At 36.9% G+C, this 23,897-nt stretch overlaps 4 protein-coding genes across 8 annotated transcripts; 2 read left to right on the top strand and 2 right to left on the bottom strand.

The window, feature by feature from the left end:
- Nucleotides 301–5,488, top strand: LOC18790211 (histone H2A variant 1). 4 transcript variants are annotated; one of them, XM_020555478.1, is made up of 6 exons: nt 301–423; nt 1,366–1,484; nt 1,638–1,757; nt 1,976–2,276; nt 2,404–3,476; nt 4,911–5,488. In XM_020555478.1, exons 5-6 carry the CDS (start codon nt 3,363–3,365, stop codon nt 5,205–5,207), a joined length of 411 nt encoding a protein of 136 aa, XP_020411067.1. In that variant the 5' UTR covers nt 301–423; nt 1,366–1,484; nt 1,638–1,757; nt 1,976–2,276; nt 2,404–3,362; the 3' UTR covers nt 5,208–5,488. The 4 variants fall into 4 exon arrangements, with proteins under 4 accessions (XP_020411067.1, XP_007226022.1, XP_020411066.1 ...); XM_020555477.1 differs by lacking the exon at nt 4,911–5,488 and having other exon boundaries at nt 327–423; nt 1,371–1,484; nt 2,404–2,670; XM_020555476.1 differs by lacking the exon at nt 4,911–5,488 and having other exon boundaries at nt 327–423; nt 2,404–2,670.
- On the bottom strand, nt 7,129–10,254 carry LOC18791652 (3-ketoacyl-CoA synthase 11). Its single transcript, XM_007223088.2, has 2 exons — nt 9,696–10,254; nt 7,129–9,431 (listed from the first exon to the last, which is right to left on the bottom strand). Exon 2 carries the CDS (start codon nt 9,012–9,014, stop codon nt 7,467–7,469), a length of 1,548 nt encoding a protein of 515 aa, XP_007223150.1. The 5' UTR covers nt 9,015–9,431; nt 9,696–10,254; the 3' UTR covers nt 7,129–7,466.
- Nucleotides 14,447–20,864, bottom strand: LOC18790489 (carbon catabolite repressor protein 4 homolog 6). 2 transcript variants are annotated; one of them, XM_020555712.1, is made up of 15 exons: nt 20,474–20,864; nt 20,024–20,399; nt 19,776–19,942; nt 19,594–19,659; nt 18,994–19,046; nt 18,133–18,214; nt 17,946–17,986; nt 17,598–17,679; nt 17,266–17,358; nt 17,115–17,147; nt 16,952–17,040; nt 15,724–16,843; nt 15,463–15,548; nt 15,151–15,235; nt 14,447–14,894 (listed from the first exon to the last, which is right to left on the bottom strand). In XM_020555712.1, exons 1-15 carry the CDS (start codon nt 20,558–20,560, stop codon nt 14,826–14,828), a joined length of 2,529 nt encoding a protein of 842 aa, XP_020411301.1. In that variant the 5' UTR covers nt 20,561–20,864; the 3' UTR covers nt 14,447–14,825. The 2 variants fall into 2 exon arrangements, with proteins under 2 accessions (XP_020411301.1, XP_020411302.1); XM_020555713.1 differs by having other exon boundaries at nt 19,776–19,938; nt 20,474–20,582.
- Nucleotides 21,921–23,696, top strand: LOC18790050. Its single transcript, XM_007224018.2, has 7 exons — nt 21,921–22,204; nt 22,329–22,371; nt 22,479–22,571; nt 22,676–22,738; nt 22,855–22,950; nt 23,109–23,186; nt 23,323–23,696. Exons 1-7 carry the CDS (start codon nt 22,056–22,058, stop codon nt 23,407–23,409), a joined length of 609 nt encoding a protein of 202 aa, XP_007224080.1. The 5' UTR covers nt 21,921–22,055; the 3' UTR covers nt 23,410–23,696.

The following is a 23,897-nucleotide window of genomic DNA, read 5'->3' as shown; positions in this document are numbered from 1 at the left end:
AATTTGTCATTTTCCTTTGAAGTTAAAAAAACTTATGAAAACGAAAGAGAGTGCATAAAATAAGAAAGCTTTTGTTGGGATTTTTTTCAGATACATAGGTGCATTGAATGGATCACCCTTACCTTAATCCTTAATACAAATTTACTAATAAAGAAAGTAAATTTGGTGTGGAAATTCGGAATTCATTATTAGACGTATAAAAAAAGAATTAATGAGTAAGTTACGTTTTAAATCGACTACGCATCTTAACATTAACGTGCACATCTGAAAAGTCCCTCCCTTGCAAGGAAACGTTCCAAATGGATTGCCTACCTCATTCAGAAGATGTGATTTTATTTTTCTTTCCTTTATAAATTCCTCCATATCTACCTACATTGCCTGCACTCTCGATCAGTCTTCCCGCTGAGCATAGCACTTGCCCAGGTAATCTCCTTCACTCACAAATTAATTTAGATGTTACCTTAATATTACAATATTTGGTTCCTTTAGATACATTGTATATGTTTTAGGTACTTCCCCCTTCCATTCTAATATGCCAGACCGTTGGATCTTTGTATAATACATACATGGGAAAGCTGGGGTGGGTATTTGTGCTGAAAAATCGAATACCGACTAGACGAATAATCCAGTTTAGTATGATAATTATTTATTTCTATTTTATACCGATTCAATCTAAACCAAAAGTTTGAATGGAAAAATTGAGCTCGATAATACCTAAACCACGAATCGAGTATTATAATTTAATTTAAAACAAATTTTTATTTGTGGGTGTCATCTTCTTATTAGAAATTGGAATGTTATTAAATTGTTAGATTATTTGGATTAAATGGAAAGAAAAATACGTTGGTAATATCCCAAGAATCAAACATAAGTGTTTTAATTCATTGATTAAAATAGATATATAAAACAAAAATAGAAAATGGTTGCGGAATAAAAAGCGAATATCGACCAAACCAACCAACATGACTTGCCTTGGCCAGTGAATGACTTTGTAAGCAAAGAGCATGTGAGGGACGGCTAAGCAAGCTCTAGCTTTGTCCACATGGAAGTCCATGGGTCCTCTACTCTTCTGTGTGGTGTCCAGTAGTAGACAATGGACGGCTGAGATTTGTACTATATTTTGATGCTGTTAATTAAGAATTTAAGATTGTGCTCTTGTCTCACCTCTTGGACTCTTCTTCCACTTATTTAAGGTGATTAATTAAGGTGGTTTTGGATCAACCATAACTCATTTGATCACCCTACCTACGTACCAAAACCACTAAACACGATTTCTTAACTAATCTATTATTTCTTGCTCTTTCTATCTGCCTTTTTGTTTTTACTTCTGTTTGTGTTTGTGTTTCTGCTGTTTTTTTTATGAAGAAAAGTTTAGGAGGAGGGAAGGCTACCTCATCCTAGGATCGGGACATATTTTCTGCTGTTTTTACTTGTTTAGACGATCGTACATTTTTATTTTTCGGTGTCCTACTCTGAGCTGCCAAGTAACTGTCCTGCACCCCAAGTTAAAATCAATCTAATTTTCAAACCTTTGACTTTGAATGAATCTTTAATTGATATTTTATATATATATATATATATATATATAATGTTTAACTAATTCCATCAGATTATTTTCTTCTTACTTTTTGATCCAGGCATGTCAACTTCTCCGAGCTCCCTTCCATGGCTGTTTCTCTTCCTGTTTTTATCAGCGCTCTTTCGTTCCTCTCAGGCTGATGTTGGCTCTGCTGCCCACTACAGCCCCCCATATTTGCGTAAACCTAAAACCCTAATGTATCTTTATTACATACAATATCTTTTTCAGTTGTTTTTTTTTTTTTTTTCTTTTAGTACATTTTACTCGAAACTTTCATATAATGTTTCTGAATGTCAAATAGATTTAGTTTAAAATCTTCATTGTTTCAAGCTGTCGATATATTTCTGTTAACGTGGATATTTGATCAATACCTAAGCTTGCATTGTATGCATGCAGCCACCGCTTGCAGGGGAAGCGACCCCTCACAGTTTCCGTCGAGCAACCTGTTTGGGTCAGCCGGCGAGGGAATATGGGACAATGGTGCGGCCTGCGGCAGGCAATATCTGGTGAGGTGCATTAGTGCGCCGGTGCTAGGAACTTGCGTTCCAGGGAAGACGATTCAGATAAAGATTGTAGATCGAGCTCTCTCTTCGGTGTCTCGGCCTTCAAGGAAAGATACTACCATGGCCCTCTCCACCACCGCCTTCGCTGCAATCGCCAACTCTTCTGCTAAGTTCGTTAACATTGAATTTCAACAGTAAGTATTGAATTTTATGTTGTCAAACTGTTAATCAACATGTATAAATTAACTCATTAGATTTTCGTTTTGTATTTCTTCGTGGCTTTTAATGATCAATAATTGTGATTTAATTTTGCATTTGCAGGGTTTGAATTAGAAGACAACACATTGTTTATCAAGGGACATGGGACCCCCTTGATATAATTTATTTTTCTAGAACTTCGAGGATGGAAGGTCAATTAGTTTGGTTTGATTGTATGTGTAGCTTTCAGCATGGTTAGTATGTAGTTGAATTTTGCTCCTATTAAGTGTTTCTAGAGAATTGAAGAAAATGTGTATTATCTTAACCTCCCAAGTTCCTAAACTTGTTATATTTTTCAACGCAAAACCATTCGTCTTTGTCTCAGATTTATACATGTGTTTATATTTAATCACCCATATCATGATTTGATAATTAAGAATGAACTAGCTATATATAAAAATAAAATGGGTATGTTCCCATAATTAATTAAATAAAACATATCAATAGGATAATGATATAGTACTATAGTGATGATGGAATGGAATGAATTTATAAGCAAGTTAACCTACTCTGAGAAGTGAGAGTTAAGGCATGATTTTATGCCTCAGCTTGTCGTTTTGTAATAGAAATTAAATTAACAAAAAGTGTAACGCGTTAACTACGACATTTCGAATAACTTGAGACCTCTTTTAACATTGTAGAAGCCAAATCACTTACTTGACCAATCTATTATTTGCCAAAATTATTATAAACCCACTTTCTTTGAAGGTCAATACATAACGTTCTCACATATCCAAAAGACCAAAAGACCAAAAGACCCAATCCAAATCCAAATAAGAAAGTGGTTTGTTCGTGATTAAACATAAGTCGTTGGGTATTTTAAGCGGTAAAAAGCTCCGTATAAATAACCCGACTCGCTCTCTCTCCAGTCTCTGAAATCTAAAAAAGATTCGATCTTTCTCGACCCCCATCTGCAAATTCTCTCTGTTTTTATCTGCGTTCGCGTTTTGTGCTTTTTGCTGCTGTCTCGAAAGCAAAATTGAGTTATTCACAGTTTCATTCAATTTCTCGAGAAAAAAAAAATGTCAGGTAAAGGCGCGAAGGGTTTGATAATGGGCAAAAGCCCAGCCATCAACAAAGACAAAGACAAGGACAAGAAGAAACCTATCTCTCGTTCTTCCCGAGCTGGCCTTCAGGTACAATTCTCTCTCTCTCTCTCTTCATCTGTATTTGTTTTCAGTTCGATTTCGCTGATTTTCCTTCGTGTGTCATGCATGGGTAAATCTTCGTTTTTCAAAATATGCTCTGTTTAGAAAATGCGTGTTCTCATTTGTGTTGGTTCTTGGTGTGTATACGAATTATTACGGATAGAATTAGAATTATGGTTGGAAAAATCTAAATTATTAATGAAGTGGAAGAAAAAAAAGATATTGAATAGTTGGGTCGTGGAGATTTCGTAATTTCAGAGCTCACTAGCTCAGAGCAATCTGCTAAATTGTGCTTGATGGGGGTACATGGGATAATTGTGGTTAGTTATGATTAGTTTGCTTGCTGTAAAAGTAACTGAATTTCAAATTCATAGGATTTCAATTACGTGGGAATGGATGGATTATCATGGTACTGAGCTTGGCATGAAGAAGAGGTCTATCATGGTAATGGAGAGGATAAATTCTGCTCTGCTCTGCTTTTCTTATTTACCCACGGCCCTCATATGTTATATTTAGTGCTTTAAGATCTGCAAATTTGAGTTTTCTCTGTGCATCTAACTGTAGGCAGATAAGCATCAAATATTTAGGTAAATAGTTGTCTCAGCTGATTTTGGTTCAATACGTTTCTGCACTGGCACAGAGATTTTACAGTTCTCTTTCGTGAAGTTAGTCTGTTCAGTTTTTCTGTTAAGCAACAGGGCATAGTATTCACTGCAGCTGTTTTAGAAATTTTAGCTTCAACTCTCCTGATGGTGAGAGTAGGATAGGTTCTTCCAACTTGATAAGATTATAATTGGTCAAGAAGGTTAGACATCAACATTATCTTTTTGCTGTCAAATCCGGGTCTACTAAACTTAGATTAGGATATTTTCTTTGTATGTGAGTGAAGGCTGGGCTCCTTTAAAGAAATTCCCCAGAGTGGTGAAGGAATAGCTTACCCAACTTAGAGGGTATAAGGGGAATCAATAAAAGACTTGTTAACTTACTCAGCTGATGTATTCTTGATCTAGTAGTTGCCCTAATCCAATCACATTTATGACCAAAACATATAAAAGGACGATTTGATATCGGGTCATCTATGTTCATTGTTTATTCATTATCCTGAGTCCACAATTTGAACCTTGGTCCCTGTTTCTATCTATCCTGCAATGCCTTTCTTTTTAATAATGAGATCAATTTAATCAGATGTGTCATTAACCTGGGTGAGGTGCTGTAAATTATTTACCCGAGATGATAATTTGGGTTTCAAGTATAGTCTCATGAACTTGTGTTTAAGCATCAGTGTATCGTGGACTTTCCACGGGTTGATATTTTTGTAGTTCTTTAATTCCTCCCATTCACAATGGATTTTATTTAGTTGTTTTTGGGTATATATGCCCTCTATGTTCCCTATCTCTGATATTTGAATACGTATTCTTGCAGTTCCCAGTTGGTCGAATTCACCGTCTTTTGAAGTCGAGGGTTTCAGCTAATGGAAGAGTTGGTGCAACAGCTGCTGTGTACTCTGCCGCTATCTTGGAGTATCTGACTGCAGAAGTGTTGGAGCTGGCAGGTAATGCAAGCAAAGATTTAAAGGTGAAGCGTATAACACCCAGACACTTGCAGCTTGCAATTCGTGGTGACGAAGAACTAGACACCCTGATCAAAGGAACAATAGCCGGTGGTGGCGTGATCCCTCACATTCACAAGTCTCTCATCAACAAGTCCACCAAGGACTAGTATTCTTGTGCTTTCCATGTATTGTCAACTCCTCTTGGGAAAATGGAACTCCTGTGTACATTTTCAGATACATTTTATTCATTGATAATGTCCTTTGTGGGTTGGCATACTGTTACTTCTATTGGGAACAATCAAAGAATATATTTTTTTCATTTCTTTGGTAGTGGTTAGAGTTTAGAAATTAGAGGTGCTTCGTTTGGTGTGTTATGGGTTATTAAATGAAAGTCTTTTGCACACTATATGATTCATAATCATAACTCTGTTTCTTTTCTTTGTTTTTACGTTTCTTCCCAATCCTCAAAAGTTGGAGAAAATAAGATAATTGCACTCGTTCGATTTTTTTTCTTTTTCATTAGAAATTTAGTTGAAGAGATTTGTAGTGTCATAGTTAGGTTATTTGTGATTGATGCGAGCCTAATCTGTTGTCTAATTCTTCAATTTTGTTAATTTCGCAAAATATTTGAGTAGTGTCATGTCGAAAATTACTAACCCTTTCAATAATAAATGGTTGCAATGTTTTTCCAAAAACAAAGAGAAGAAAAGGCTCCGTCTAAGTCAAAAACCAAGTGACTCTCTGCCTGGAATGGCATTGGTGTTGATTTTGGGGAACTTGGCACCTAATTTTTACTTTATCTCTTTGGTTTATTTGGAAATGGAGATGCAAAGGTGTGTTTGACCAAAACTTTACTATGCATGTTGAACCAAGGCAAATTATCTTCCAGTATGCTGTAGAGTGGTACTCGGCCAACAAACCAATTACTGGAACCTCTAATCAAACTTTGACGCAGCTTTCCTGGAGTAGGCCCAGTCCTGGACGCTGTAAGATTAACTCTGATGGTAGTTGGAATAATACTACTGGTCATATTGGCGCTGCAGGTGTGTTAAGAGATGCAACTGGTGCTTGGCTTAAGGGCTATTCTGTGAATTTGGGTATTGGCTCTGTACTTGAGGCTGAATTGTGGGGTATTTTTTGGAGGCTCTCCCTAGCTTGGGATTTTGGGTTTCGAACTGTGGAAGTGGAAAGTGATTCCAAGGTTGCAGTGACTCTTCTTAATTCTCTCACTATTTCTACCCACCCCCTGTTCAGTATCATCAATTGTTGCAAAGTAAAAATGAGTGTTGATTGGAATTGCTCAGTTAGACACATCCTTCTTGAACAAAACTGTGCAGCTGATGCTTTGGCTGCTATTAGTTTTGATTTTAATCCAGGTCTGCATATCTTTGAGGAGATGCCAGCTTGCATTTTTGACATCCTGGTTGCTGATTCAAGGGGAGACTCCAGGCCTCGTCTTCTCTGCTTCTAGTTGGTTGGCTTGTTTTCTTGGGCGTTAGCCCCCTCTGATACCGAGAAAAAAAATAAAAAATCAAGTGACTCTTCCATCGAGGCACTTACAAAAGATTGAAAACAACTCATGTAACGGTTTTTTTTTTTGGTTGTTGTTGTTGAAGAAGCATATGCTCTATAAAATAAAAGCACCGTAAAAAAGTACAAAAAATAGTAAGAAAATCACATGAAACCTAAACGTAAAAAACAAAAATAATAGCGTAATCTTTATAAAAGATTCGAGGCCTCATGTAGCACTTTATTTTCTAAAGGCAAGACTATTTGGACTCTCACAGTGTCATCTTTGTATCTTTAATGAGTACTTTAGAATACTAAAATATTATACATGAAGTGAAAGATAAACACAAGCGTATTAAACTAGAAAATTATAGTTTGGCTCCAACTATGTGGGGAACTATCAAAGGCGTGTGTACACACAATTTATAGTGATGTATAAAAAACAAAAAGAATTTAGTTGTTAGTGTCAGTCAAAGAAGTGTCTGATATGGAGACAAATCTCTCGTGGCATGAGGTCAGTTAATGGATCCACAAAACATAGGTAGCAGACGAAAATGTAGGCAGGAGCCAAGAAACATCTATCAACCCAAGAAGAATATATGATGATTAGGAATAATCCTTCTCATTGGATATTAATCCCAGTTTATGGATCACCAAACAGCATAAAACACTCAAAACTACAAGAAAAATACCATAATAAAACAAACAGCCGATTAATTAGGTATATAATCACAAGTCAAAACCACACGGATACACTGTAAACCAAACACTAACACCATCTATCTCCTCTCCTAATAACTAAAGCCAAACAGTAACTCCATTAAAGCCAAACATGAAGAGTGTAGCAGTGAAACAGAAAACTAGCTACCCCTAATATATTTTATATTGCTAGAAGAAATGGGAAACTGCCACTGGAATTAGAGGGCTGAGACCTTTGGAACATCCACTGGGAACTGATGGATCTCATCCATCCATGGATTCTTCTCTTTTGCTGGATTCACAGTTCTCAAAGCCTTCCAAACTGCACTGTTGCACTTGAAGCCAGACCCGAACGCAATCTGCCAAGTTCTGTCTCCCTTTTTCATCCTCCCCTTGGCTTCTGTATAAGCCAATTCATACCAAAGAGAGCTGCTTGAAGTGTTGCCAAATCTGTAAAGTGTCATCCTTGACGGCTCCATGTGGCGATCCGAAAGCTGCAAGTTCTTCTCCAATTCATCCAGCACAGCTCTTCCTCCGGCATGAATGCAGAAATGTTCAAAAGCTAATTTAAAATCAGGGATGTAAGGCTTCACCTTCATCTTGAAAAGCTTTCTCCCAACAAGTGTGGCAAAGAAGAGCAACTGTTCAGACATAGGTAACACAAGAGGACCCAAGGTAGTGATGTTGGTCTTCAAAGCATCTCCAGCAACTGCCATAAGATCTTTCGACAGAGAAACTCCAATTTTACCTGCAAAATCCTCTTTTTGGGTTACACATGAGAAGCACTTGTCATCGGCACCTTTGTGGGTTCGAACAGTATGAACCAGTTGGTACTTGGATCGACGTCTGTCAGACCCATTGTTTGAAAGCAATATTGCAGCTCCTCCCATTCTAAACAAGCAGTTTGAAACAAGCATTGATCTATCATTCCCAAAATACCAATTCAAAGTGATGTTTTCCATGCTAATGACCAAAGCATAGGTATTGGGGTGGACTCGAAGAAGATCTTTAGCAAGATCAATCGAGATCAAGCCAGCACTACATCCCATCCCACCAAGATTATAACTAATAATATTCCCTCGTAGCTTATAATGATTGATAACCATAGCTGACAAAGATGGTGTTGGATTAAACAAGCTACAATTTACAATCAGAATACCAATGTCTTTTGGTTTTATAGAAGTTTTCTCAAAGAGCTGATCAAGGGCACCAAACATTACCATCTCAGCTTCTTTTCTGGCCTCTGCCATACATGGATTAGGAGGAACCTGTATAACAGCTTCAGGGAGGTAGGTTGACTCCCCAAGACCTGATCTCTCAAGAATTTTTCGTTGAAACTCGAGGTTCTCCCCAGTGAATGTTCCTATAAAATGAGACCTATCCATGAATATTTGTCTCGGGCATTTTCGGGCATCCTCCGGCTTATAGCATGAGAAATCAACAAGGTAAACGGGGCGTGGACGAGTAAGGAAATAAAGGGTCAATAAGAAGACCAAAAGAGTTGAGCAAAGGACAACAGATATGAGATTGAACCTGAGATGGTCCCAAAGGTCATGGAGATCTTGGAGTGAAAATGTAGAGAGCTGTGCCACAGTGAGAACAAATAGAGGGGATAGGAACAGGTACATCCCATGGGTGATGAGGTAATGGTAGCCAAGCTTCACATACTTCAGCTTCACAGATTGTTTGAAATCAGGAAGCTTCAATGAGGATGGGGATACTGATGATGGAGGGTTTAAAGGAGTCCTTAAATTGGAAGCTGACATTTTTCAGAAAATTTGAGGAGATGGGTTGATCTAAATTGACAAAATTTGGAGACTTGGGTGATCTCAATGGAACAGTGATGTTAAAGAAGCATGAATCCCTTTCTCTTGAACCGCAATTTAAACAATATTTTAGACTACAGGAAGCGATTTCCTCTAGAATAGGAGATCAGGAATCTATAATTTGGGTGGTCAATAAACAGTAAAATAGATTTAGGTAGTTGGGTTGGACTGGATTTCCTATGACATTCGGGTTTATTTGGGGTTTCAGAAATGGGATTTGCTTTGGATAATCAACCTAACAAGAAAAAGAATCTAAGAGGGTTTGATGGATCACAGTGAAGTGAGAGAGATCAAAGAGAAGGACTTTAACAATAGAGAACAGCAAATGCAGCTCAAACTCAAAGGACCTAAACATCCCTGCAAAATGAATGACCAATCAATCATCAATAACCAAACAACACATACTTTTTATGATACTATACAAAAAATTGGCATTTTTCACCTTTTCGATAAAAAGATCTAGCTAAAGCTCTCTCCTTTTTTACCCAAAAATAAAAGCTCTCTCTTTTATACAATGGGGAAAAAAAAACGCAATGCATGTAAGAGGAATCAAATACAAGCAATGCGGGACCCAGATGACAAAATTGTATTCTGAGAAAAACCCAGATGAGAAAAACTGACCTTGAATGGAAAATCCGATCAGAAATGCTCTGTTCTTTGCCCGAGAAACCGAGGTTCTGTTGCGAGTCTTGTGACCTTGTAACAGAGACTGAGGAAGGAGGCAGAGAACCAATACATTATTTTCAAATGTTTTTTTTTTTTCAGCTGCAACGAGTGTTTCGTGTTGGGCTGACTTGTAAGTTGCAACTATCTACAGCACTGCGAAAATTTTCTCCATTGCTGAATTTTAATAAGTAAAAAAAAAGGACACAAAAAAGTTCAGAGAGTAGGTTACCACTCACAACCAACTACCTTGACCATTTGAGAAGAACTAGGACTGCAGCTCTCACAAGATGGTCTGGTTGTTTTTGTTTGTTTTTTTGTTTTTTTTGTTTTTGTTTTTTAAGATAAAATGGATTTAACATTAAATTCCCATCCATTTTGTAATATTTAACCAAATTCCATGTTATATGGTAAGACCAACACAAAACCCGACTGTTTAGCCAAGAAAAAGAAGAATAAAATTCGGTCACATGTTCACTCCACCAAATTTAATTACATTTCATTACCAAGAAAAGAAAAGAAGTTCAATTACATTTCTATTTATGCACATACAGGAACCAAGCTGGTAAAGGTACTTTGTGTCACCCCAAAAAGAGGCAAGCGGTCTCCTTAGAATCAATAATTGTACATATTGTTATTTTTACAGAAGTACAATAAACCACTGTCTTTTTACCACTTTTCTCTTTCTCTGTCCTCCTGCATTCATAAGGTAATCTTCAATGCGACTGCCGCCCCTAAATGTAGTCGAGGGCTATAAATTTAGCCCTTTAAAATATTAATTTTTTTAAAATAACAGTATAGGACTAAAATTTTTCATCCCCAGCTATGCATGGCTATATTTTAGAGTCCTTCGTATTTTATTATTTTCAGAAAAACTATGGTACAACACTCATACATTCCACAACTATGTATTGTTTAATTTAATTAAACTACTATTTAGAGACAATATTCCATATATGACACGTATACGTTGATAACATTTAAAAAGGCAATTTTTTTTAAAAAAATTATCCTAACAGCTAGCTGACGTCATCGATGATGTTAACGCGCCTTTAATATTGGCTGTTGGATATGCATTTGCACGAGATGTTTCATGCTCTTACCCACACTTGATAATTTCTCTTCTTGAAAAGCACATGCATGGGGCCCACAAAAAAATTTGGCCTAAGCCAAAGCTGGGCTACAATTTGCTTGGTTAGAGAGTTAAAGGGCCAAATGTGGCTTTTGGCCAAAAAAAAAATTTAGCCCATAACTAGAGATGAATTTTGCATTATTTTATGACTATATTTGACCTATGGCCTATGGCTAGAGATGGCCTTAGTAGTCCAGGCAATAATTTTTGTAAGGCCCAAACTGAACCTACTTGAAGGAGTAGGCGCATCATGGTAAAAAGGCATCCACTTTCACTTATTAAAACTGGACACATGGCATGCGCTGGAGCATTTACCGTTTGCATCCAATGGTTGTATTTGAACTTGCTCCTTTTCGTTCTTTTATTATTATTTTCAAGTGAAATAATTTTATGGTTGTATTTGAACTTGCTCCTTTTGGTTTTATTTTTCATTCTCATTTTAAATGAAATAATTTTATGTTTGTGAAATTCCTTTTTTTTTTAAAATGTATAAATGTTCAGAAAAATAAATTATAAAGTTTATATATAAAGAGTAATGCTATTTAGACACACAACATTGACCACCTTAACTGACCACCTTATGTGGCAACTGATGTGTCATGCCATGTCAATTAATGAATGTCGTCATGTCAATTAAAAAACCCTAGCATTCCTAGTGAGTGGCCTCATGGCAACATTCATTAATTGACATGACATGACACATCAGTTGCCACATAAGGTAGTCAGTTAAGGTGGTCAATGTTATGTGTCTAAATAGCATTACTTATATATAAATTAACCCCAAAAAAAAAAGTTATACAGTTTTTAACAATTTAATAAAGTTGCGAATTCATTTTGGTGTGCAAGGTTGGGAGAAAAATCTATTTGAGTCCGGACAATACATGAATAGTTGTATTTTGATGGGAGAAAATTTGAGTTTGAGTCCTCTCGGATTGGAAATGGCCTAAGGAGCCATCTTAATCAACCCACTTTCTCAAAACAAGGACATATTCAAAAGTTGAATTTGAGCTAAACAAAAGAGAAATTATTTCATAAAACGAGAATATCATTATTTTGTTATTTTCGGCCAATAACACTTTGACACTTGTGATAACATTTTCATGTGGCATATCATTATTGGTCTGGAATAACCAAATAGTGCTATTTCTATGCAATTTCTCCGGACAAAGAGAGGAAGGGTTCAAAGTTCCAATAATATATATATTTTGTTGGCCAAAGTATTTTTCTCACTTAAATGAATGAAAATAACCGTCAATTTGAGGTTTGAGCTCAAAATCAAAATGAATGTTAAAGCAACAAATCAAAATAATGTACCAATATTTGTGTGGACCATTGAAGATGTTGGGAATATGAGACTACTAATTATTGGTGCAACTTGCAAGGATTCAACCCAAGCTTGTTCGGAAGTTAACTCAAATTTTTGGGGGTCGTTTGGTACGGCGGACTGTCATGGACTGGACTAAATCCTAGGACTGTCTTGGATTAGCTCAGATTGGCCTAAGCTGGATTAAGTACTGGCCTACGTTTGGTGATGCGTCGGACTAAGAAGCTGGATTGTAAAAATAGTGAAAACCTATGTTTAGTACTGTGTTGGACTAAAAAAAATTATTTAAATATTTAAAATTAATTTGGGATTTTGACCTAAAACTAAATAAATACTACAAAGAAACCAATGAGATATGTATAATTTATTATATAAAAAAAAAATTAAAATATTTTTTAAAGACAAACTATCTTTATCTTTTATCTTTTATCTTTTTTCTATTTTTTCTTTCTTTCTTCCTTTTCTCTCCTTCTCTTTTCTTCTTCCTTCCCAGCCCTGTTTCTTTTTTCTCTTTTCTTTCTCCCTCCCGATCTCTCTCTGGTTCTCTCTCTTTTTTTCTCCAATATTGACACAACACTGGTATCCCTTTTTTATTTATTTATATTCCCCTCCCAAACCTTTCTCTGCTTCCCTCTCATTTTCTCTCTATTCTTCCCCCCCCCCCCCCCCCCCCCCCCTTCCTTTTTTGTTGTTGTTGTTGTTACAGAGGGGGTAAACGCCCCAAAACAAAAACAATTAAATATGACAAGGGGAGGTCTGGCAGGACCTTGAGCATCAACATCTAAAATGGCTCTAAGGAAGGCGGGAGTTTCTTCAAAAACATCGAGGCCATGATTAAACTTGTGATTGGCAGCCAAGGTCTCTTGTTCCCTTTGAAGTCACAGATCCTCATCTTCTTCGAAGTCACAAATCTCCATTTGGTTTCACTGAGCCACGGTCAATGGTTAGTAATTTTTCGAAAGGTTCAATTGGGTTGTGGTTCCACTGGGTTTGATTTGGTGGTGGTTGATTCAAGTGGTTGAGTTTGAATTGGTGGTGGTTGGTTGGTGTGATTGGGTTTATGGTGGTGATAATTCTAGGTGAAGAAGAAGAAGAAATTGATTCTTGAAGCTTGGATATGGATTTGGTCTTGCGATTGGATTAGTCGGACTTGCGCGTCAAAATAGCACGCTCGCTATTTTGCGAACTGCATTTCAGCCTCTCTGTATAAGGAGAGCGAGTGAGGAGGTTTTTTAACTGTTGGACTCCACAATCCCATTTAACTTAGTCCCCCATTTTACCAAACATGGGTTTCAAGGCTTATTTAGCATAGTCCAGTCTAGTGAGGCATACCAAACACACCCTTGGACCTGTATGTACTGGCGGACCTAGTAAGGCGTAAGGAGGTGCAGCTGCACCTCCCTTCGCTAGAAAAACCATTGTAGGTGCTTCAAATTGCCCATTTGCTCAACTGGTGTATAGATTACCTTATTTCCATTTTCAACATTTAAGTAAATGGAGTAATATAAAAATAAATAAAAAGTTTACAATGTGAATAAAGAAGTACCCCCCATTTGGATTCAAATAAAAATACCAAAAAATCAAATTCCCACCAAATCAAAATATGAAAATTCGGTTTTAGTGCAAAATACGATTTAGGCTAAAAATGATAGCTCATTAAGTCAATATATATTATTATCTTGAGAAAATGATTATTCCAAAAAATCATTTTTCATATTTAGTCAATATTGCATCTCCGCTAAAAAATTTCTGGGTCCGCCAGTGCCTGTATGGATGAGTTTAGATTGAGAAATTATAAAGCTGATCCAATTCGAGTTAAGCTTGTGTTGAATGCGACAAATCTCATCAAATTGTGAATTTGGGCTTTAAATTCAGACAAGAATCAACATGAACATCTTGCATTGCCAAACAGTTTGAGAATATAATATTTTTCCAGTTAATATTCGTAATTCAAATAGGAAAATCTCAATTACCTTTTTGAATGACATAAATAAATTTAGTAATTTCATCCATTTATACATGTTTTCTTTCGTTGGAGTCAGAAAACAAATCTGTGGTCACGAATTATTATTGTTTCTTTTTGACGTAGAACATGCTCGTACAGCTCACAAGTGAAGTTGATTCAATTTCTGAAGAAACAATTTGACGTCGTTTGTGCTAAAATATGGTCGTCACAGTCGTATGGGTAACTATGAACCTTTGATTGTTCCATTGTGAATTTAAAAACAATCAACCACGCAGCCAAATAGAAAATGTACAACTCAATTAGTGTGCTTTATAAAATAGACTACAACTTCTTTATAAATTTGTAAAGTGTAATTCAAGCAACACTTGTACGTCCAGGGCCTAGGTTAGTGAATTTCTCTCAAGTTTAAAATTGAAAAATAGAAAACAGACGATACATGAAGATCAAAATATATACATGAGGAATTTGCCGCCGAAAAACTCAACTAACCTCAAATTTTTTGAAGAGAACCTGTGACTGAGTTTTTCCCACAACCTAAAACATGTGGGAAGAGGTGAAACTAGACGCTGAAAAAATTTGACGGAGATGACAGTCAATCCCGCAACTTCTCCAAATGCAATCCTCAAATGTCAATAATGACTGCTGGTGCGGCCTTCTGTGTTGCTGTTATGATTGGTCAAAACTGTTCACGAACGCCAACTCAGAAGCCAAGGCAATATGATCACTACCCCATTTCTGAAAAACAGTCGGAAAAATATGCATTCAGGTATATGTCAAAGCTCAAGTTCATTTGTTTCACCGACTGGATTAACAAATGTTATATGTTATAAATTTATCCAACGATATGTCAATTCTTATAATTATATTGTAAATCCTTCCTTTGCTTTCACTAAAATAGTAGAGAGATATCATTCTTTGTTTAATGTTCAATGAACTCTCTCATTACTTTTGCCTTCTAAGGCATCACATCAGCTCGGTAGAAAACCCATACCTTGGTTGGGAACCCTGAAGTCCATTGCATAGCATGCTTTGGAATAGGAGCAAGCACCCTTACAGTCTGCAGACCTTGGGAGCGCCTGAAATTTAAAAATAATAATTAATAGAAATAAAAGGTCTCAACCCTATTCTACATGCTCAGAATAAGAAGAAAAAATATATATTTGAAAGAGTGATGCATAAACTCTGTTTTATTTATTAAAAAAGTAATGTAATTACTCAATGATTTATCAACTCTCAAAATCTAATAAAATATTAATAGACTGACAGGAGTGGTTAAGGAATATCAGAATCATAGAAAATTTACCAGATGTAATCAACTGTGCCCAAGAAACATCTGTTATAACTGGTAACCAGGGGCTCTCCATTTGAGTCTCTGGCCCCAGCACAATCCTGCAAAGATAAAAGAAATAAGTGTATGAGTAAAAAATTTCAGATCCTGACCAAATATAATATCTAAGAGTGGTAAATTTTCTAAACCATTTGCGATTGCTACGTAGATTGCAGATCAAACTGCAACATTCTAGATAGAGTTCGATAGTAAAGGATCTTTAGACGATATAACTACCTCAACTTCAGTATATGTGCTCCTAAGCTTTAGAGGATGTTCTAAAAGAGTGCATTCTGAATTGCCTGTAGCAGCTTCTATTTCCATTGGAGTCCATAGTGCGGGATCATAAGGAGTTCTCTCCACATAAACAGTCTCTGAATCCAATCCTGGAGATAAACCATCCTCAACTGCATTGGTTGATGCAGACAACGCTGAGTTGGGAGAAACAGAAAAATCAGATGGAAAGGCATCTTCTGTGTTGTGTAATGCAGATATAAATGTATTATCATCTTCAGCTGTATTTCCACCTTCTGGAATGGCTTCATCTAACTCAGTAAGAGATAAATTTTCTAGATTTTTCTGCAACTCAAGGTCAACACTAGTAGGTGCACATGATATGTCGACTTGCTCTGGGACTGAACGGCTATCGTTCTCAACACAATAAATTGGTTTAGAAGACAAATTTCCTAAGTTCCCTAATGAAGAGACTTTGATAGCATCAGCAATGGAAGTCTGGCCGGATAGCTTAGACAAAGGAATTTCTGACTGGAGAGGATCCACATAATCTGGACCAATCCCTTCCCTAATAGAATCATTGTCCCTTGTAGAGGGATGTTTATGGATATCACAGTTCATGGTTTCTTTTTCTGCACAAATATTTGAGTCCGAATGTTCACTTGGTAATCCATGATTTGAAGTAGAGATGAAATCCACTTTTTCTTTGTATCCAATCTCAGTCACATTAGAGAAAGCGTGTTCAGGATCAGTCAACTTAGCTACAGGAAAGCCGCCATCACTGTAAGAAGTACTTGCATCATCCTTTAAGCCGTCACCTGGAACATGGAAAGCTGATTCAACCGCTACATCATTCTGCTTAGATTCTTTGTTAACTTCAACATCTTGGGCACCATCCACTTTTTGAGAATCAACATTGGTGCAAGATTTATCAAACCAATTGAGGGTGTTAGTAGGTTGAGGCTGAGACAAATTGTTTGTTAATGGAACATTCTCCACACTACTTTCTAGATTGTTTAGGTTCTGATTCTGAATATCCAATGGTGAATCACTCGGCTTCATTCCACCTTCCCTCCCATCTACCACTGATGTACCTTGAACAAAATGATTACCAGGTTGAGCCCTGCAATATTTTTTTTAAAAAGTTTTCACTTCAAAATAGAAGAGGTATTCACAAATAGAATTGTAGTCGTTATATCAGCATTCAGTAATTGACTCCAACAAAACCTACCCATAATTACGATTATATGACCTTGCTGCATAAATTTGGGCTGAAGCTTGTCCAGATACTTTATCTCTGTCAACTCCAGACAAATCTAACTGCAAATATGATGTAACTATACTTGTAACTTACAAACTGATGGAGGTTAAAAATGGAGAAGAAAGGAGCTTACCTTCTGTTCTGAAATAAAGTTGTATAACGGACTCTGAAAAAAGGAATGAAAAAAGTGTTACCATCAAAATAAAATAAAAAACAGAACTACCTCCAGCAGTGCCACAAGAGTCACATTCCAGATATAGACTTCAAGAGTGTTATAAATAAACCTTTGGCGTACAATTGAAATCCCCACAAAGAACAATTGGAGCATCATTCCAGATTTTGGAAATGGCATGAGCCCTATCCAAGAGCACCCGGACCTGTTTGAAGGAAACATAAAGGAAAGTATGATTTCAAATTTAAAGCTGAATGAAATCTTTAGCATTGCTGAAGTTAAACTTTGAGATGGATTTCACACCACATTTATATCTTATTTGAACGCCATTACAAGAATGCCAAAGAGGGAGATATATATACTGTACATATATAGACAGAACAGAGCTGCAGCAACTGACCAGATACACAAATTTGTATGGCCTACTCAAAGGAGAGTAATTACCTGGCCAAGCTTAATTTCTCCCCGTTTAGGATTGTATAGCACGTGAATGTTACAAATGACAACTTTATTAGAACCTGTTGAGCTACAGATGCAAACAAAACTCAGTTACACAAAATCTGTCGAAAAAGAAACACAGTTTTCTTCTACTATTAAACTCATCTGTATCCCAGCATCAGCGAGAATTTCCTACTTTTAAAATTAGTTGTTTTCCAAATATCCTAGTCAAAGTCACTTCATATCTAGGTGACTAAAAGTACCAAAGGTTGAGGCAATCCCAAAACTAAAGCATGTCTGCATGCATATGTATTATACAAATGAAGGTAAATTATCTAAAGATTCTTAAATTACCTTCTTGGTAGAACTGCAAGATTTTTGGTCTGGCACATTGACTGTTTAGCAAAAAAAACTAATAGCATTTACATGAAACCATATCAAACAAAATAAAAAGGAAATGAAATGGACAAACCAATTTTGAACAATCAGAACTAGTGCTGGTGATCACATGGAAGGTTCAAGATAAAAATAATTAAAATACCTCCAGCACACATATCTGAGCAACATTATCCCGAAGTCCAAGCTTACTGAACTCAATGCATTCCTCATGAATCAACTTGAATCTATAAAGGCAACCAAGGTAAGGTGTAGACTACAGTAATAAATCAGTTTTGCTCAACATTAGCATGTGGTACTAGCATGTTAAGTCTCTAAAGATGGATATATTATAACAAAGTAGTAATAAGGGAATGCAAAACAGAATAGTTACAGCGGTGCAATAAAAGATGACTAGGACAAGATAGGAAATGAAAGATCAGACATAATACAGGAAATTAGTAAATTGGCTTATACTAGGTCTATGGCAATGGTCCTTAGTTCAGCCAAACCAAGGGACTTTTCGTTCATCAAAATGACTGTTAAGATATGCCATCACTATAATTAACTACTTGTATTGAATGACCTTCAGTTATGTTTTGAGGGCAAGCTTTTGTAATTCATCGGTCTACACTTCCTATTTCCATTAAAGATCCCCATACTTCAACTAGATTGCCCTTATAACTCAGCTCCCAATTAGGAGACACAGTAAGATGAATGTAGAAATGTGAGCATAAATTCAGTTATCATGAAAGTAGGCAGGCTCACGTACCAATGTATTTAGGACACAAGGAAATGACAATTAAACAGGGTAAATGAGTATGAAAACTCTTATGAACTATCACTGAAGCGGAAGGACAAAGTACTTTTTTATCTTTAGCTAGCTCAGGCACATATTCACATGCCCTGATGATATTCACAGCCAGGGAAGTAAATAAGCCACTCCCTTAGCTCATAAGCAGCATGGAAAAATGGTGCATAACTGTTCACAACTCAAGGATATCCAAAAACTAGATACATACTCTACCTTGAGGATCGCCAAAAAATTGCACAGCCATCAACTGGATTGCCAGTCCGCATCTGCACAAACCAAGAATTGGTAAATTTCCATCATCCCTGAATATCTTTTTTTTTTCCTTTGGGCTGAACCATAAATAAATCGTTAATCAAGTGACTTTATTACACACAGCACTTATTGAGTTGCTGAAAGTTAGCCAAGTTAATCTATTTTCCTGACCTTTCCTACTATAGAAAAGGTATCTACATGCAATAAGAACACCAAAAATGGCATCCTTCTCTTCACAACATCCATCATTATTCAGTTAGACAGATAGTTTATGCGTCAATTTTGAAGTAATAATAGTTAACAATGATATTTCTCAAACAAAATAACCCCCAATATGGATGCTATCCGTCTACCAATTTCCTCAAAACCCTCATTTCTGCTACACAGTTCATGTTCTTTAATCTACATTAAAAATACAGTGTGTATTGATGCTCAAAATGGTGTCTGATACACATCCAAAGCCTTTGTTTAAAAACAAACCATGTAGAGAGGGAAGCATCAACATATGATGTGAATGTTTTTGATTTAGCAAAACAGCAACATAAGCATTTCTAAGCACACCTTCCAAATGCCATTGTACCCCTTAAGCTTCAACTCCTCCTCGATGTCCTGAAATTTATCAACCTCCTGCAATTGAAACCAGGCCATAAAAATTTCAGCCAGGCCCGTGACAAAGCAAAACATAAAATCAAGATACTTCAAACACAACTGATTGCGGATAAAATGAAACAGCTAAGATGCACCTGAAAGCACATTATGTCAGCTGACCACAGACCAAGCTCAAAAATCAAATTCTTCTTTCTCCATTGCCAGTCCATCATGTGATGAGGTATGTGAAAGTAAAGCTTGCTCCGGTGCTCATGGGCCAAGGAATCAGCCAGTATGTTATAAGATAGCACCGTAAACCTATCTGTCAGCCCCAAACGATATATTCAAAGAAAGCCAAACCAAAACAACTCTGATACATTTACAAATAGTAACGATCGATTACCACAAGTAGAGGACGGCGTCGTTTTCGCAAACTCCCAGTTGCGATAATCCAAGGGCTTCGGCCGAGGCCGGAATTGCTGCGGAGGCTGAAACTGCTGAGGAGGGCGGAATTGCTGGTTCGGCCGGTACGGTTGGTTTGGATCGAGCGGCCGAGATTGACGGAAGTGATGGTTGTGCTGAAAAGGCGGCGGCGGATGTTGACGAAAGCCGGTTTGGTTGGGGAAGGGTCCGGCGCCGGCGTCGCCTTGCCGGAACTCTAGATTGGCGTCGCGGACCGACCGGATATGCGAATCTCCGGTGACGTACGGGCCTCTGCCGCCCGAATAGGGGCGGTTCGAGGAGGAGGCTCTCGGCCATTGGTTTCGACCACCTCGGTACTGTAAAAGAGAACGCATCAATTAGCTGAAAGTTTCAGAGCCATTTTTTAAATTGGAGAAGAGGGAGAAAATACAGAAGCGCGCGAAGACATGGCGGTGGTTGCGTCAGTGGCTGCTGCGGCGAGGAATTGGAGGGAAGGAGGAGGAGGAGCACGCCTCATTTGCTCTAGTGGAAGCGGCTGTGTAACGACTTCGCGGGTGGCAAGGACCGGTACACACTAGTCACAAACCTCGGCGGGACCCACACGTGGCCCTTGTGTAATTGATTTTGGTTTTTTTTTTTTCCTTCCCAAATTGTTGGAAACTTTATATGAGAGGTTTTTTTAATAAAAATTTTATAAAATTTATTTAGATTGATGAGGAATGACGATTCATATATTTCAACGCCTCTTTAGAGAAATTTTAGAGAGGAATTGAAAAAATACAACTCTAAAATATGGAGATTTTTATGAGTTTCTAATAAATTTGAGGTGAGAGAAAAAACTCTTGGTGGCTTCCTATCATTTAATGATGTTTAATTTTATGCATACTTTAAACTTTTAATTAACATTATTTTTTTTTAATTTATAGAGATAGACTAATTATATTAAATTAAAAAAATAATTATAGTATTTATGACTCTCTAAACTAGGGAGTATGATTTGAGTTCAAATTTCATAGAGAGCTCCTAAAATAGTTTTTGTGTGTTTTTAGCTAAATTTTAACTAAAAAATAATGAACATAATTGTGGATGCTCTTAGACATCGACAGTGACAAGTGCTTATTGCCAAAACCTAAATTCATGTTAGCATTTAACATAATTCTTAACGATCTTACCAATGAAAAAGATTGCGATAAATGTTTTTGTAAGTTTGAATATGAGTTTTTAAGCTCCCTTCCTCTCTTCCTCCCATCTCCCATTCTCTCCTTCTCCATTCTCCTCTCTTCTCCCATTTTCAATGAAATAAGGTTTTCCTTTTTTGTCTTCATTTTGTTATAATTTTCTCAATTCATCACAAGCGTATGTGTCTCATCTTCAGATATCCACATGCGTTTCGGTGTCGGATCTTCATTACTATTCTTTTTGTGGTTTTTTTTATATTTGAAATAGATCGCAGAGACTCTTTGATTTTTCTGTGTAGTTTTCACCTCTCTTTTCGTAGGAGTTCTCCATCTCTCTTTCATGAGAGTTTTATTTGTATTGTTATGACTTGATTTTTTCAAGTTTTATCTTTTTTTTTTAATTGTTATGAGTTTGCAATCTTAGTTGGGCTGTCTATGCCAAAATTTATATTAGATAGCTTCTTTATTGTAATGGTCATTTGTGGCTAGTTTGTATTGGCCATGCTAATGATTTTTTTTGGCTGAATTATGAATGCAATCCCATAATTTCTCAACCAAAAAAATTTTTTTTTGAAGAGCTTCAAAATTCGGGTACTAATATGAAATAATTATCAAGGTGGCGGATTTTATTTAGTTGAGTTTGAAGAAAAAATCATTGGTTCCAAGAGCTATTTTGTCACTAGATCGAACGGTGAATATCGAATCAGCCTCATCCTTAAACCCACCCTCCCCGCCTTTCCATTCCAATTTCCACCCATTACCCTTTTTATACAGTTATACCGTACGGATTGGACTTTAGAGAGAAGAAGGAGATTTCTTTCCAGGCGTAAGACTATGTCGTTTTGCTCGTCCCTGTCATATCCCAACTCTCTGTTTCTCTCCAAAACCAAACCTTTCTCTGCTCACATCAAACCTCCAACCGTCTCCCTCGGCACTCGATTCAGAGCTTCTGCTGACGTTCCCGATTTCCTCTCAGCTGATTGGTTCTCTCTATCTCTCTCTCTCTCTGAATTATTTAGTGTTTAAATTCAAAGTTGATGTTGATGTTAATTTTGATTTCAAGCTCTGCTTTGATATAAGTTAGAGTTGATTATCTTTGAATTGCAGGTTAGAATCTCGCAAGAAGAAACCCTTTGGCCCCAGATTAAATGTAAGCATCTGATCATGCAAAAATGAGCACCACCACCATTTCACTGATTGATTTTTCCCTTTCTTTTTAATATAGCATGTTGTCAATCTATGTGACCTGTGCTCTAGTTTAGCGCAGAAGAAGCTGTTCAGCATCAGCTTGATGCCTTGAAGTACAACGACCAACCCCGTCAAGATTATGGCATCGAAGTCATGTACAGGGTAAAGTTTCTTCATTTCTTCTTCTGGGTTGGCTTTATGTTTCATATCACACTGAACAACAGGGTGGTCTTTGAACTGACAATTTTTTTTTCCTTTGTTGATAGTTTGCTGGGTTTGATCCTTTTGAGAGGTCTACCTATTTTGGGCCATTCTTTGATTTGGGGCAGGTTGGTACATTTTTGAATTTTCAATAGTTGTAGACTTGTAGTTGTACACAATTGCTGATATGATATATTATAGCTAATACTTTTGATCTTGGTTGTCTGCTTCACTGTGAGTGCAGTTTGAACGATTTCGGCGGATTTTTCACCATTCGACCTATAGAGTGTTGCTAGGCCACAAGGAGAGGAAGATGTTGAGCAGTTTGTTTGTAGAGGAGGTATGAGTTGCTGTTCAGTGTGATGCGTGCATAATAATTTGAGCTCTTATATGTGGTGTAACTTTGAGCTATCTGTCATACTAGTCTTAAGTTTTCTGATGTAAACAGTAAATTTGTGTTTCTAATCAACTGTCATTGTTTAATGAACTGTGAACTAGAACCGATTCAAGCAGCGGGTATGGATACGAGGAAGTCGTCCAGAGGAAGAAGAAATATTTCAGTTCACAATGGTTCAGGTTGGTGAATATATATTGTTTATGATAATTGTCTCAAGGGAATAGGAGAATGGTGAACATGTCTATGCAGGATAGGTACACCATGGGAACTATAATTATATCATACCAGTTCTGATTTGAAGCTTGTTGTTGGCAGAGGGTTGGAGGTTCATGGGATGGTTATTGGCTGACGGAGAGTTTACTTCATGATGGAGATGCTTTTGCTGGCGGCTTGGCTTATTGAACATTCGATGCAGCTATTCGGACGATGGTCACTCTGAAGGAGGGAGGTCTGTTTATGCATGACATTTGCTCACCTACTTCCGACCTTAGAATTTGTACATATGGAAGAATAAGCAAAGCTGTTGTAATTATAGTATTTCTAGTTGATTGAACTATGTAAATCATATATTGTATATTCAGTTTTATATGTCATGTTAGTAGGCAGCATATATTTTTCCGCGTAAAATAAAAGAATAATCAAAGAGAGATATGAGCATTAATCCTTGTTGCTCAAGAGTTCTCAGTTCAGCAATTTATGTGCTACGTCTGAAGAGGATTCACTTCGGACTTTCAATTCCATGATCGTTGCAGAATTGCGAATCCAAGCAACTTCCTCAGAAAAACCAGAAGGGGTTTTCCAGATATCCAATTTTTTTCCTCCCACTCAACAGATAAGTTGGATTGTAAAAGCGAACACAACTCTTGGCCCTTCAGAATTATGGGAGGGTC

This window comes from Prunus persica, chromosome G1 (genome assembly GCF_000346465.2).
Source record: "Prunus persica cultivar Lovell chromosome G1, Prunus_persica_NCBIv2, whole genome shotgun sequence".
NCBI classification, from domain to species: domain Eukaryota; kingdom Viridiplantae; phylum Streptophyta; class Magnoliopsida; order Rosales; family Rosaceae; genus Prunus; species Prunus persica.
Note: the sequence above shows the minus strand (reverse complement) of the source record. Positions and strands in the feature narration are given on the sequence as shown.